Consider the following 15,698-nt stretch of genomic DNA (forward strand, 5'->3'; position numbering starts at 1 on the left):
TTCTACATAGAAAACATAGAAAATAGGTGCAGGAGTAGGCCATTCGGCCCTTCGAGCCTGCACCGCCATTTATTATGATCATGGCTGATCATCCAACTCAGAACCCCACCCCAGCTTTCCCTTCATACCCCCTGACCCCCGTAGCCACAAGGGCCATATCTAACTCCCTCTTAAATATAGCCAATGAACTGGCCTCAACTATTTCCTGTGGCAGAGAATTCCACAGATTCACCACTTTCTGTGTGAAGAAGTTTTTCCTAATCTCGGTCCTAAAAGGCTTCCCCTTTATCCTCAAACTGTGGCCCCTCGTTCTGGACTTCCCCAACATCGGGAACAATCTTCCTGCATCTAGCCTGTCCAATCCCTTTAGGATTTTATATGTTTCAATCAGATCCCCCTTCAATCTTCTAAATTCCAACGAGTACAAGCCCAGTTCATCCAGTCTTTCTTCATATGAAAGTCCTGCCATCCCAGGAATCAATCTGGTGAACCTTCTTTGTACTCCCTCTATGGCAAGGATGTCTTTCCTCAGATTAGGGGACCAAAACTGCACACAATACTCCAGGTGTGGTCTCACCAAGGCCTTGTACAACTGCAGTAGTACCTCCCTGCTCCTGTACTCGAATCCTCTCGCTATAAATGCCAGCATACCATTCGCAAATTCAGTATGATCGTGGCTGATCATCCAACTCAGAACCCTGTACCTGCCTTCTCTCCATACCCCCTGATCCCTTTAGCCACAAGGGCCATATCTAACTCCCTCTTAAATATAGCCAATGAACTGGCCTCAACTATTTCCTGTGGCAGAGAATTCCACAGATTCACCACTCTCTGTGTGAAGAGGTTTTTCCGCATCTCGGTCCTAAAAGGCTTCCCCTTTATCCTCAAACTGTGACCCCTCGTTCTGGACTTCCCCAACATCAGGAACAATCTTCCTACATCTAGCCTGTCCAATCCCATTAGAATTTTATATGTTTCAATAAGATCCCCCTCAATCGTCTAAATTCCAGAGTGTATAAGCCTAGTCGATCCAGTCTTTCATCATATGAAAGTCCTGCCATCCCAGGAATCAATCTGGTGAACCTTCTTTGTACTCCCTCTATGGCAAGGATGTCTTTCCTCAGATTAAGGGACCAAAACTGCACACAAATATGTGAAGAACAGGAGTATGACTACAGAGAAGGCTGGATGAATCAGGGATAGAAGAGGAATGATTGGAGGGTGTGGCGGGTGGCAAATGTTATTCCTTTATTCAACAAAGGGAGTGGGGGTAACCTTGGTAATTATAGACCAGTGAGTCTTACTTCAGTGGTGAGCAAATCATTGGAGAAGAATCTTAGAAACAGGATTCACAATCATTTGGAGAAGCGAATACCTGATCAGTTTGACATTGTGACGGGCAGTTCATGCCGCATGAGTCTAATTGAATTCTTTGAGGATGTTGTCAAAGCACATTGATGAAGATAGGGAAGTGGATATGGTGCATATGGGTTTTAGTAAGGCATTGAATAAGGTTCTCCAATGTAGGCTCATTCAGAAAGTCAGAAGGCATGGAATCCTGGCTTTATGGATTTAGAATTAGCTTGCCCATATAAAGCAGGGGTAGGTCACAGATGAAGTGTTTTATGCTTGGAGGTTGGTGGAGTTGTGAATAGTGTGGAGAGTTACCATAGGTAACAATGTTACATTGACAAGAGCGCAGAACTGGTCTAAGAAGTGGCAGATGGAATTCAATCCAGAAATGTGTGAAGAGATTCATAGAACCATAGAACATTACAGCACAGAAACAGGCCTTTTGGCCCTTCTTGGCTGTGCCAAACCATTTTTCTGCCTAGTCCCACTGACCTGCACTTGGACCATATCCCTCCATACACCTCTTGTACCTGTCCAAGTTTTTCTTAAATGTTAAAAGTGAGCCCGCATTTACCACTTCATCTGGCAGCTCATTCCACACTCCCATCACTCTCTGTGTGAAGAAGCCCCCCCCAATGTTCCCTTTAAACTTTTCCCCCTTCACCCTTAACCCATGTCCTCTGTTTTTTTTCCTCCCCTAGCCTCAGTGGAAAAAGCCAGCTTGCATTCACTCTATCTGTACCCATCATAATTTTATATACCTCTATCAAGTCTCCCCTCATTCTTCTACGCTCCAGGGAATAAAGTCCTAACCTATTCAACCTTTCTCTGTAACTCAGTTTCTCAAGTCCCGGCAACATCCTCATAAACCTTCTCTGCACTCTTTCAACCTTATTAATATCCTTCCTGTAATTTGGTGACCAAAACTGAACACAATACTCCAGATTCGGCCTCACCAATGCCTTATACAACCTCACCATAACATTCCAACTCTTATACTTGATACTTTGATTAATAAAGGCCAATGTACCAAAAGCTCTCTTTACAACCCTAGCTACCTGTGATACCACTTTTAGGGAATTTTGTATCTGTATTCCCAGATCCCTCTGTTCTACTGCACTCCTCAGTGCCTTACCATTTACCCTGTATGTTCTACCTTGGCTAGTCCTTCCAAAGTGCAATACCTCACACCTTAAACTCCATCTGCCATTTTTCCAGCTGGTCCAAATCTCTCTGCAAGCTTTGAAAACCTTCCTCACTGTCCACTACACCTCCAATCTTTGTATCATCAGCAAATTTGCTGATCCAATTTACCACATTATCATCCAGATCGTTGATATAGATGACAAATAACAATGGACCCAGCACTGATCCCTGTGGCACACCATTAGTCACAGGCCTCCACTCAGAGAAGCAATCCTCCACTACCACTCTCTGGCTTCTTCCATTGAGCCAATGTCTAATCCAATTTACTACCTCTCCATGTATACCTAGCGACTGAATCTTCCTAATTAACCTCCCATGCGGGACCACTTTGGAAGGCCAATTTTGAAAGCAGAATACAGGGGGAATGGCAGGATTCTTGGCTGAGTGGAGGAACAGAGAGATACTGGGGTCCATATCCATAGATCCCTCAAAGTTGCCACACAGGTTGATAGGACTGTTAAAAAGACTTGTGGTGTATTGGCCTTCATTAGTCAGGGCATTGTGTTCAAAAGCCGTAAGGTAATGCTGGAACTCTATAAAACCTTGGTGAGACCACATTTGGAATATTTTTTCAGTTCTGGTTGCCTCATTATAAGAAGAGTGTGGAAGCTTTAGGGAGGGTACAGAGGAAATTTACCACAATGCTGCCTGGATTAAAGAACATGCCTTATATGGTAGGTTGAGCAAGCTAAGGCTTTTCTCTCTGCAGTGAAGTAGGATGAGGGGTGACTTGATGTAGGTGTCAAGATTATAAGAGGCATAGATCGAGCAGACTAGAGACTTTCGCAGAGCAGAAATGGCTAGTAAAAGGGGGCATAATTTTAAGGTAATTGGAGAAAGGTATGGGGTAATGTCAGAGATAAGTGGAATGCCCTGCTAGGGTTGTTGGTAGAGGCAGATACCATAGGTGAATTTAAAGAACTCTTAGAATGGTACATGGATGATAGAAAAAGGGGAAGAAAGAAGAATTAGATTGCTATAATATGCTACATTCTATAACAGCAAATACATGAGAACACCACTAACTGCACATTCTCCTCCATGTTAGTTACCATCCCGACCTGCAAAATCAAAATCCTGGAGCTCCCTTACCAACGGTACTGTGGTATTTTAATGAGAAGAACTTTGGTGATTCAAGGTGGTGGCTCACCACTATCTTTGAGGATAATTGGAAATGGGCAACAAATCAGAAAAGCCAACATGCTGAATGAATAAATGATACAGAGTGATAGCCATTGAGACAGAGAAAGGGAACATTCCTCTACAAAAGTTGGAGAATAATACATACACATGATCTTTTTGACTTGACACTTATGGTATCTGAGACTTGTTTGTCATTCACATCTTGGCCAGGTCAGTTAGCATCCATAGACTAACCTTCATCAGCATTACTAACAAAAAGAGAGGAAGTAAGATGCAAAGAGGTGGTAATTAGAAAAGGTAAAGGACTGGAGAAGAAGGAATCTGATAGGAGATGAGGAGCGAGGAGGGGCACCAAGCAGGAAGTGATAGGCAGGTGAGGAGAGGTGGAAGGGAAGCCAGAATGGGTAATGGAAGAAGAGGGGAGGGGGAATAGTACCAAAAGTTAGAGAAATCGATGTTCATGCCATCAGGTTGGAGGCTAACCAAATGGGATATGAGGTGTTGCTCCTCCAACCTGAGAATGATCCCATTGTGCAGCAGAGGGGGCCATGTACCGACATGTCTGAATGGGGACTGGAATTAAGTGGTTGACAAATAGGAAATTCTGCTTTTTGTGGATGGAGCAAAGGTTCTTGACAAAGTGGCCCACCTATCTACGTTGGGTCTCACCAGTGTAGAGGGGGAGCACCGGATACTATAGATAATCCCAACAGATTCGCAGGTGAAGTGTTGCCTCACCTGGAAGAGCTATTTGAGGCCCTGAATAGAGGTGAGGAAGGAGGTGAATGGGCAGGTGTAGTTCTTCTGTTTACAGGGGTAAGTGCCAGAATGGATATTAGTGGGTAGGGTGTAATGGACAATGAAATCAGACAGAGTGTGGGGGTGGGGAGGTAAAAATGTGTTTTATATATTAAACTTGCCTAACCAACCAAGTTTAAGTATTTTCTGTTTTTATTTCAGATTTCTATTATCTGCAATTTGTTACCATGACTTTTTTTTCAAAGATCAAATACAAAGTTAGCAAACTGAGCACCATTTGTTGAAGTTATCTTTATTTTTCAAATAATTCAAATGTTTGATCCAAGCTTTAGCAGCAGTAAACTCTAGTTTCCATTTCAGCAATTACAATTCCTCATGCTGTATATTGCCCACCTCCCTCAGCAATTGAATGCTGGACTTCTTAACAGAAAGGCCACAGTCAGTCCATGTGGGCAGCAACATCTCCTGTCCCATTACACTGAGCTCTAGCGCTCCCCAAGGCTGTGTGCTCAGTCTGCTGCTGTTTGCTCTGCTAATGCATGACTATGTCACAGGATCCAACTCAAACCATGTCATCAAGTTTGCAGATGAGACAACAGTGGTTGGCCTTGTCAAGAACAATGATGAGACAGAGTATAGAGAGGAAGTGGAGAGGCTGGTGGATTGGTGTGAGAAGAACAACCTGAACCTGGATGTGGAGAAGACAAAAGAAATTATGGACTTCAGGAAGGTGCAAACAAACCATCCCCCTCTGCGAATACCTGGGTCCTCTGTAGAGAAAATTAAATGCACCAAGTTCCTGGGAGATCACATCACATGATCTCACCTGGTCCCTTAATATCAGCTCCCTGAACAAGAAGGTGCAGCAGCCCCTCCACTTCCTATGAAGATTGAGTCAAGCAAGGCTCACAGCCCCCCATCTTAACTGCGTTTTACAGGAGCGCCATTGGGAGTATACTGAAAATTGCATCTCCATCTAGTGTGGAAGCAGTCGGGTATCGGACCTGAAGTCCTACAAAGGACTGTGAGAACAGCTAAGAGGATCATGGGGTCTCCCTACCATCCACTGGGGATATTTATCAGGAGTGCTGCATACACAGGGCCCTAGGATCCCAACTATCCATCCAGCGTCCTCTGACTTTCTACCATCAGGCAGTAGACTCAGATGCATTGAAAACAAGAACAGTCAGGATGAGAAGTAGTTTCTTCTCGCAGGCCATTAGGCTTCTGAACTCCCAGCTGCATCATAGTCGGTATGTCTCTGGTTAATTTGTTCCACTCCTTACAATATTTAATATTAATGCACCAGCTTGTTATTTATGTGTGATTCATCTGTAGATTTTATCCTTGCCTTCGTAAGTTTTTCTGCATTATGTGTTTTAGACCCTAGTTCGAAGAAACATCTCGTTTCTATATACATTATATATGTTATATACTGTTACATGCCTTAAGGAGATGTGTTTTTTTTTGTGAGAATGATGTAATGGTCTTTTGGCGGTCACCTGATGTAATTTTCCCGCCAATGTGAGGTCACGTGATGACATGTGCATCATGGGTATATAAGGGTAGACCCCAGATGATGCAGTTAGTTTTTAGTTTGTAGATTTCCAGATAGAATGTGCTGTGTCTCCGTTTCTGTTGCATTTCTTTTTGTGACACAGTTTCGTTTTTGAAAAGGTTGTGCATTCTGTTGCAAGATACAATATTATTGGACTGGAAATTTTTGGCTAGATGTGCTGATTTACCCTATTCCTGCAGTAGAAGGGAGAGTGAAGACTTTATCGAAGTACAGAACCGAAGGATTAAGAGGAGTCAGGATCGGTCGGCAGTTTAATAAAGGATCGACCTTATTGAGTCTTTGTTGAAGGAGTAGCGACCTGCATCGAGATAACTCTTGCCAAAAGAGCAAAGAGTTCATGCAAAGGTTTGCTCTCTCTAAAAGAAATTAAGGTCAGTTGTTTTAAACCGTTTATTTACTGCATCGTGAATCCTTTGGATAGAACCGGCAGGAAAGTCGCGTCTATGAAGAAATCCTTCTCCAGAGAAGTCTCTCCCAATTGAACATATAAATCTGTTGAACTTTTGAATTTACTATTTTAAGAACTATATCGCATTTAACGCTTTAAGAACCAGTGCCGAGTGACGATTTGTGGAACGGCTGCATAGAAACATAGAAAATAGGTGCAGGAGTAGGCCATTCGGCCCTTCGAGCCTGCACCGCCATTCAGTATGATCATGGCTGATCATCCAACTCAGAACACTGTACCAGCCTTCCCCCCCCCCATACCCCCGATCCCTTTAGCCACAAGGGCCATATCTAATTCCCTCTTAAATATAGCCAATGAACTGTTAACGGTTAACTTCCGGTTGAAGTTTTCATTTGTTTTTTCCTTATTGTTTATCTGTGTTTAATAAATGTTTGGTTATTTTTATATAACCTGTCTCGATTGATATTCATTGTTGCCGGTTACGTAACAATACATGTAAATAGTTAAATGACAACAAACTTCACTTGACTTGACAATAAGGTTGCTAATAATTCCCCTCTCTGTAAACACGAGGAATTCTGCAGATGCTGGAAATTCAAGCAACACACATCAAAGTTGCTGGTGAACGCAGCAGGCCAGGCAGCATCTCTAGGAAGAGGTACAGTCGACGTTTCAGGCTGAGACCCTTCGTCAGGACTAACTGAAGGGTCCTGACGAAGGGTCTTGGCCCGAAACATCGACTATTCCCCTCTCTGTGCTCTTTACCATCACTATCCCTAACAGCTCTACAAAAATGAAGATAATTGTATTTTTTTTTCTCTCAGTATCTCCTCAATCGGTTTCCTTACACTGCTGTAATTCAACTTGAAAAGGCAGTGATGATCAAGGATAGTCAGCATTGATTTTTTGGTATGTTAGTAGTAGATCTTTTCTGACAACTATAATCAATTTTTTTTGGAGATGTGACTAACTATATTGATGAGGGTAGTATAATTGATTGGTTTACATAGATTTCAGTGAGGCATTTAACAAGGCCTCACATGGAAGGCTGATCCAAAAGGTTAGAGGTCAGGGGATCCACAATTAACCAGGGCATGAGACAGAGGGTGATGGTGGAGTGTTGCTTTTATAGTGGAAGCTTATGACAAACAATGTATCACAGGTATCAAGTGTTGGTACCCTTATTGTTGTGTGTATTAATGTCTTAAATGTGCAGCTATGATTAGTAAGTTCCCAGAAAAAAAAGGCGAAGTTTTGATAGGAGTGCAATCTTAGGCTACAGAATGTTATTGATTCGCTGGTAAATTGACACAGCACTAACAGATGCAATTTTAATGGGGTCTGCATCTTCTACAGCCTAATAGATACAGTGTATGAATGGTAGATTCCCAGGAAATACAAGTTCAAAGATCCCCGAAAGTAGCAGTATAGATAGAGTGATGAAAAGGGAATGTTGGATGATTACTTCAGTTAGCCAGGGCTTAGAATATAAAACAGGGAAGTCGTGGTACAATGTAAAGAAAAACATTGTTAGCTCACAGCTTAAAAAATATTGTGTGCTGTGCTGGTTGCCACACTATAGAAAGGATACAATTGTGCTAGAGGGTGCAGAGAAGATGGAGCAGAATGCTGCCTCTGATAGAACGTTTCACCTGTGAGCAGAGACTGGATAGAAATGAGATGCATTGGAAGGGCAGAAAAAAGTAAGAAAGCAAGTAGTATACATCTACGGATTAGGAAACAGTGCTGCGTGGACTGTTACGTGGTGAGCTCAGTTTCAAAACAAAGCATGATGGCTTAAGTTCCAACTGCACTAAACCTGTGCTCCTTTCACATACCAGGGCATTGGTTCCCATGCTTTCTTTAAACTCCTAGCTATGTTCCCCATGCTTCCTTATTTCCTGTGCTCTTTGAAACATAGTAGATTCAATGTTGAATTTATTATTTTACTATGTAACTTCTGGAAAAACAGGAATTAAAAGTCTGTTGGTATATTAAGCACATTAGTAGCATAGCAGTTAGCTCAGGGCATTGGAGTTCAATTCTAGTGTCCTCTGTAAGGAAGTTTATATGTTCTCCCCATGTAGGTGTCCACATTCTAAAGACATACCAGTTAGCAGGTTAATTAGTCATTGCAAATTGTACTGTGATTAGGCTAGGGTTAAATAGATCAGTTTTTGGGCAGTGTGGCTCGTTGGGCTGGAAGGGCATGTTCCGTGCTGTATCTGATAAGATAAAATAGCCAGAAAATTTTGCTTATCCAACACAGTCCCGAGCATGCCAGATTAATGGAGTTTTATTGATTGTTCCATTTTACTCTTTACCCTTTGTACAAAACATGTCTTGAAGTTAATACGTGATAGATTTAATTCATCAACATAGACAAGTTGAAAAAGAGAGCTAGTCACAGATACTTTAGAAACAAAAAATGTTTATACATTTCACTGCATCCAAAGACAAAGCACATAAATGCTTCAGTGAAGTGCTTCAGTGTATAGTTATTTTTGTGAACAGACACCAGATTTTGACACATTGATGGTGTGATAAAAAAGTATCAGAGCCAAAAGCCCAATCATCAACATATTATTTACAAATTCATAAGAAATCAATGAATCAGGCTGCATAGAAGGGTTATTGTCACCACATTACAACAATAGTTTGCGATGTTACAATCTATGCTCACTATAGACGTTAACAATTTCACACCCATACTTGAAGTACTTATTTGTCTCTGCATTCATATACTTGTCATCTCCACAACAAAAAAGCATTAGAACAATAACTGTCAATGGCAGCTGCTTAGAGGAAATACAAAAGGATGTTTTTCCTCTAGATGCTGCGCCTCTAGTAATGAGCATAGACATCCAATACTTAATGGTCAAATATTATCACTGGGCACCAATATAGTGCTGTCGTTCCAGCACATGGTAATGTTGATCATAAGGTATAGGAGCAGAATTAGGCCATTTGGCCTATTTGAATCTGCTCTGTCATTTCATCGTGAATGATCCAATTTTCTTCTCTGCTCCAATTTCCTGCCTTCTCCATGTATCTCCCTACCAATCAAGAATCTATCAACTTCTGCCTTAATATACATAAAAACTTGGCCTCCCCAGCTGCCTGTGACAAATAGTTCCAGATTCACCACTCTCTGGTTGAAGGAATTCCTCCTCGGCTCTGTTCGAAGAGGACGCCCCTCTATTATGAAGCTTAGACTCTCCTACCATAGGAAACATCCTCTCTACAAGGCCTTTCACCATTCAATTTGTTTCAATTAGGTCACCCTTCATTTTTCTGAATTGCAGTGAATATAGGCCCAGAGCCATCAAACACTATGACATTCAATTCTGGAATTATTTTCGTGACCTTCCTTTGAATCCTGTCCAGTTTCAGCACATCCTTTCTAAGATAAATGACCTAAACCTGCTCACAATTCTCCAAGTGAGATCTCACCAGTGCTTTATAAAGTTTCAACATTACGTCCTTGCTTTTATATTCTAGTTGTCTTGAAATTAATGCTAACATTGTAATTGTCTTCCTCACCATAGACTCAACCTGTGAATCAACCTTTAGGGAATCCTGCACAAGGACTCCCAAGTCCCTCTGCGCCTCAGTTTTTTGTCCATTCTCTCCATTTAGAAAATAGTCAACCCTTTCATTTCTTCTTCCAATGTACATGACCATACACTTCCCAACACTGCATTCTACCTGCCACTTCTTTGCCCATTCTCCTTATCTGTTTGAGTCCTTCTGTAGCCGATTTCCTCAAAAATACCTGCCCCTCCACCCATCTTCATATTGTCTGCAAAGATTGCAATAAAGCCATCAGTTCCATCATCCAAAACATTGGTATATAACGTAAAAAGAATTGGTCCCAACAGAGACCCCTATGGAACACTGGTCACCAGCAGCCAACAATAACAGGCTCCCTTTATTCCCACTCTGCCTCCTGCCAATTAGCCATTGCTTTATCCGTGCTGGAATCTGTCCTGTAATACCATGGGTTCATAGCTTGTTAAGCAGCCTCATCTGTGGCACCTTGTCAAAGGCCATCTGAAAATCCAAGTGCACAACATCAACTAATTCTCCATAGTCTATCCTGCTTGTTATGTCTTCAAAGAATTCCAACAGATTTGTCAGGCAAGATTTCCCCTTGAGGAAACCAGGCTGACTATCGCCTATTTTATCATGTGCCTCCAAGTACCCTGCTACCTCATCCTTAATAATCGACTCCAATATCTTCCCAGCAACTGAGGTCAGACTAACTGGCCTATAAGTTTTCTTTCTTCTGCCTCTCCCCTACTTGAAGAGTGGAGTAAATTTGCAATTTTCCAATCTTCCAGAACCATTCTGGAATCTTGAGTTTCTTGAAAGATCATTACTAATGCCTTCCCAGTCTCTTCAGCCAGATCTTTCAAAACCCTGGGGTGTACACCATCTGGTCCAGGTGACCTGTCTACCTTCAGCCCTTTCAGTTTCCCAAAAATCTTCTCTTCGGTAATGGTAACTTCACACACTTCATTACCCTGACACCTGGAACTTCTGCCATATTGCTAGCGTCTTCCACAGTGAAGACTGATGCAAAGTACTTATAAAATATGTACGCCATTTTCTTGTCCCCTATTACTACTCCATTATTTTCCAAAAGTCTGATATCTACTCTCGCCTCTTTTACACTTTATGTATTTGATTAAACTTTTGAAATCCTCTTTAATATTACTGACTAGCTTACCTTCGTATTCCATCTTTACCTTCATAATTACTTTTTTAGTTGCCCTCTGTTGATTGTTAAATCTTCCCATTCCTCTAATTTCCAACTAATTTTTGCTCTATTATATACCATCTCTTTGGTGTTGACTTCTTGTCAGCCACAATTGTTTCATCCTGCCTCAAGAATACTTTTTTTTTGGGATGTATGTATCTTGTGCCTTCCAAATTGCTTCCAGAAATTCCAGCCATTGCTGCTCTGCCATCATCCCTGCCAGTGTTCTTTTCCAATCCATTCTGGCCAACTCCTCTCTCATACCTCAATAATTCCATCTTATTCCACTGTAATACTGGTACACCTGACTTTAGCTTCTCCTTCTCAAATTTCAGGGTGAATTCAATCATATTATGGTCACTTTCACCTAAGGGTTTTTTTTGTTTTTAAGCTCTAATCAATTCTAGTTTATTGCACAACACCCAATCCAGAATAGCTGATCCCCTGGTGGGCTCAACCACAAGCTGCTCTAAAAAGCCAACTCATAGGCATTCTAGAAATGCCCCCCTTGGAATCCAGCACCAACCTGATTTTCCCAATCTACCCGCATATTGAAATCCCCCATGTTTATTGTAACACTGTATTTTCTATCACCTGTTGTAATGGGTAGATCACATCCTTATTACTGTTTGGGGGTCTTTTTACCCCTACAGTTCCTTAGCTCTGTTCACAATGATTCAACACCTTCTGACCCTATAATCACCTCTTTCTAATGATTTGATTTCATTCGGAGCAACACTTCCCCTTTGCCTTCTTGCCTGTCCTTCTGATACAAAGTGTACCCTTGGACATTAACCTCATAGCTAAAATCTTCTTTCAGCCATGATTCGATAATGCATACAACATCACATATGCCAAACTGCAACTGTGCTAAATGGGATACAAATTTTTAACATAATCAATAATTTGAGACAAATCATGCAGTAAGTGGTGACAATTTTGATCACAATGAATCTACATCTCACAAATGTGCTCATTTGGCTAACTTGTTTAAAAACAAGTTACAAGGGGAAAAAAAATACAGGACAAGTTCTGACTGCAAACTAGCAGCTGCAATTGGAAATCCTGCATGCAGTACTGTCCCACTTTGGTTATATAATACCCTTGAGAAAATGTACAAAGGGCAGTCAATCATGATTAGAATTTGTGTGAAGTAGATTAACAGAATAGAATTAATTTCAAAATCAAGCTAACATTTACTTAGCATGAATTCAATATTATTATTCACTTTCATCAATCATGTGTCATTTTTCCTTTTTGTTCTCATTGCACAGAATGTCATAAACAATTGGACTAAATATGGAACTGAGAAAGGATTTATTTTATGTGCAAATTACAGATGAGCATAGATTTAACATTGTGTAAAAAGAGAAAAATCTCATCATCTCCAGCATTTACAAAGACCTGTGGGTCAGCTGTTATTTCTGAACCATATAAAGTCATTGATACTGGTAGGTACAGAACTTTCCACGCTGGTTGACTTATGCTTGTATACAGCCCATGTGAAGTCCAGTTGGATATCAGCTTGAATTGTTAGTACTAGTTAACTGCATAAAATGTTCAATCCTAACAATACCATTTTTAAAATTCATTTCTGAAAAAAAATAGCAAGGGGCAATCTTTTATCCATTAAGTAAAATTTTAATATTAAAAATACTACTTCTTCTGGAAAATTTCCAATGTGTCAAGGCTGACATTTTAGACCTGCATCAGTTTGTCTCTGGCATAAACCCAAAAGAACACAATGTGAATATGATGCAGTAATCTACACTTTCAACTCTGCAGTGTTAAAGTGTCTGGGAATTTCCTGAACACGTGACCTGTCTAAGGAAGGTGGGAAAACTCTGGATAGATATACCTTATGGTTGATAACATCAAACTGGTTTCTGTTGCAGAACTGACCTTGGGATTGTGTAACTGTAAAACATGCCAGAACCTCAGGGTTGATCTAGTGTAAAAATTATAATTTATGAAGTAGAGAAATGACAAAGTATCCAAATACAGAAGGTCCCAGGATTGCTTCTTTCCACAGCATTAATAAATTTCAAGATCCAAAGAGCCTGGAAGGAAACAAAGGAATAACTTGATCAACTATCTTATTGACAAAATTAATTCCTTTTAAAGCAGCTAGTTTTTACACAGCTACTTACAGAGCTATAAAGTGCCCTGGTGATAAGGCAAAGAATGTGTATAACTTTCATTTTATATTCTCATGAAAGCTCAAATTCACAAGTCACATTTATGTTCTCAGTATTGGTAAATATAGCAATTATCCAGCATAAAACAAGATGCCACAACCAACCATGATGAATGACTGAAAATCTATTTAATGTTGGCTTTGTTCCGAGATTACTAGGACTGCGGTTATTATGAGATACTGAATTCCCATTCTCTATTCTGAGCAGAGCCAGACAATCTTTTATGTCCACCCAAGAAGGAAGATGAATCTTCAGTTCAGTGACTGACTTAAACCATGATCTCCTTAGCATTGCACTGAAACGGTGTGAATGGTGGCTGTCAACTCTGAAGTACACTGGTAACTCCATCAGATTTTATTCTAGTTCTCCAATCACTGTGGTTACAATTAACTCAGTCAGAATCTAGGTTGATGTTGAATGAAGACCATCTCAAAGTTATAACTCCCACCCACCCTCTTCATGACTTCAAAGAAGAGTTCGGGAAACCTGAAGCAAAGTTGTCACCATTACCCAATCTCACCTCTATGTGATTGCTCTCCACACCATCTGGTTTGATCTTAACAGCTGAAAGTTGTCAGCAAGCCACTGAGCTGCATTAAACCACTGCAATTAGTTCAATACTGTAGCCCAAAGAAATGAGAGGTATCTAAATGCTGGATGTTCTCAATACTATTATACCTGCCTCAACCACCTCCTCTGGTAGCTCATTCCATATACTCAGCACCTGCATGAAAAAGGTCTCTTGTCAGGTTCCTTTTAAATCTTATCCCTCTCATCCTAAGTTTACACCACCTTGCTTTGGCTCCCTTATCCTGGGGAAAACTACACAGGATAGGTAATTCAAAAGTATTTGACTCACACTCCTCATGTTTCTGTGTTCTACCTGGACTGAAAAAAGTTAAACTTATGACATTTAATCTTTTACTGGTCATGGATGAGATGTAGTCCCAGACTCTCCTTCTAGATACACTGAGCCCTGGCTGAGCTGCTGCTAATAAGATGCTAGGCTAAGGTTGTTTTGTTTCATGCTGGTCATTAAGAGTTAGGAATGTAGACTGGGAGCACATGGTTTATGGACTTAAGCATTGTATATCTGTAAACTACAGCATCAACTTATTTGTACTGTATCAATCAAAGTACAACATGAATCATGCAAGATGATGTTAGGACAGGTAACTGAAAGACTGGCAGACAGGATATTAAGTGTACCATAACTGTTTTAGAGGGAGTTCCAGATATCAGGGTTGGGCTAGCTGAAGGCACAGTACTAGAGATGCAAGTCTGTACAAAGCTTTCCCATCAGAGATTAGTAAATCAGGATTGGTAACTTACCACAGACACCCAGTGATTTGGCACATATCCTGTTGGACTTGAATAGAGTTTTAAAACTAAAATTTTGACAGGTTGGAACTAAAATTTTGATAGGTTGCAAAGCTTAACCAATTACTCAATTTTATTTGGTAATCTAGATAAGATGAAACAAGGTCTTACTGAGCAACTCTAAACATCAGTGACAATAATTATAAGCAATTTCCTTCAAAACAGAATCGCTGAGGGTGAACAGCAGTTTCTGGACTTACACAATCATACAGAACATCATGAAGATATTCCACAGAGCAATGAAGATCCGGAAGTAACGTAGACTCAGCAGAAATTCTCTTATGTTATCACCTGAGAAAAGTCAATTATCATCAATAAATTACAGCAACTTTCAAGCTGGCTCTCATTTACATCTCCAGAAGCATATGAGCATTGGAAAACTTTTCTCAACATTTGATCTGGGAATAATTTCTTTATATGCATAGACCAGTAGCCCAGCTAGTAGAATTGCTGCCTCACAGCTCCAATGACTTGGATTCAATCCTGATGTCCAGTAGTACATGGAGTCTGCATGTTGTCATTGTGACTTCTTTCATGACAACAAATTATGACATTCGAATTTGTTGTATGAGGAGGCACAATGCAATACTCTACCCTGGAGGCAGGTGTCAAGAACGTGTATGGGGCCCAGTGCACAGATAACCACGTCACATGATAAGTGCTCTAATTGTGTACAATACAATGAAAAGATAGTTTTAATGTGAGCGAAATAAATAATGAATATGTCAAATTAAACACTCGAAGGAAGGAAATCAATAGAATTTTTGCAAATGTCAAAGTACAGTGAAGGAGAATGAAGAAGGTTGAGAGAAAACTTATTTGATTGCTCACCAGTTAGTCCTCCGCAACTGTGTTTATCTTACTGGTGAGAGATTGTAGTCCAAAACAACCATGGACATTAGTCCTCCC

At 40.6% G+C, this 15,698-nt stretch overlaps 2 protein-coding genes across 3 annotated transcripts in view; one reads left to right on the plus strand and one right to left on the minus strand.

Annotated features, from left to right (window-relative positions):
* The window catches only part of tmem38a (transmembrane protein 38A), a 122,264-nt gene that overhangs the window by 8,115 nt on the left and 98,451 nt on the right, over positions 1-15,698 (plus strand). The gene's annotated exons all lie outside the window — the stretch shown is intronic.
* The window catches only part of smim7 (small integral membrane protein 7), a 43,120-nt gene continuing 39,927 nt past the window's right edge, over positions 12,506-15,698 (minus strand). The window contains exons 4-5 of the mRNA XM_072244444.1: positions 14,990-15,080; positions 12,506-13,271 (exon numbers count right to left, since the gene is read on the minus strand). Coding sequence (XP_072100545.1) covers positions 13,256-13,271; positions 14,990-15,080 — 107 coding nt within the window. The 3' untranslated portion in view covers positions 12,506-13,255. The remainder of the gene's footprint in view (positions 13,272-14,989; positions 15,081-15,698) is intronic.

Source organism: Mobula birostris, chromosome 26, assembly GCF_030028105.1.
Source record: "Mobula birostris isolate sMobBir1 chromosome 26, sMobBir1.hap1, whole genome shotgun sequence".
NCBI classification, from domain to species: domain Eukaryota; kingdom Metazoa; phylum Chordata; class Chondrichthyes; order Myliobatiformes; family Myliobatidae; genus Mobula; species Mobula birostris.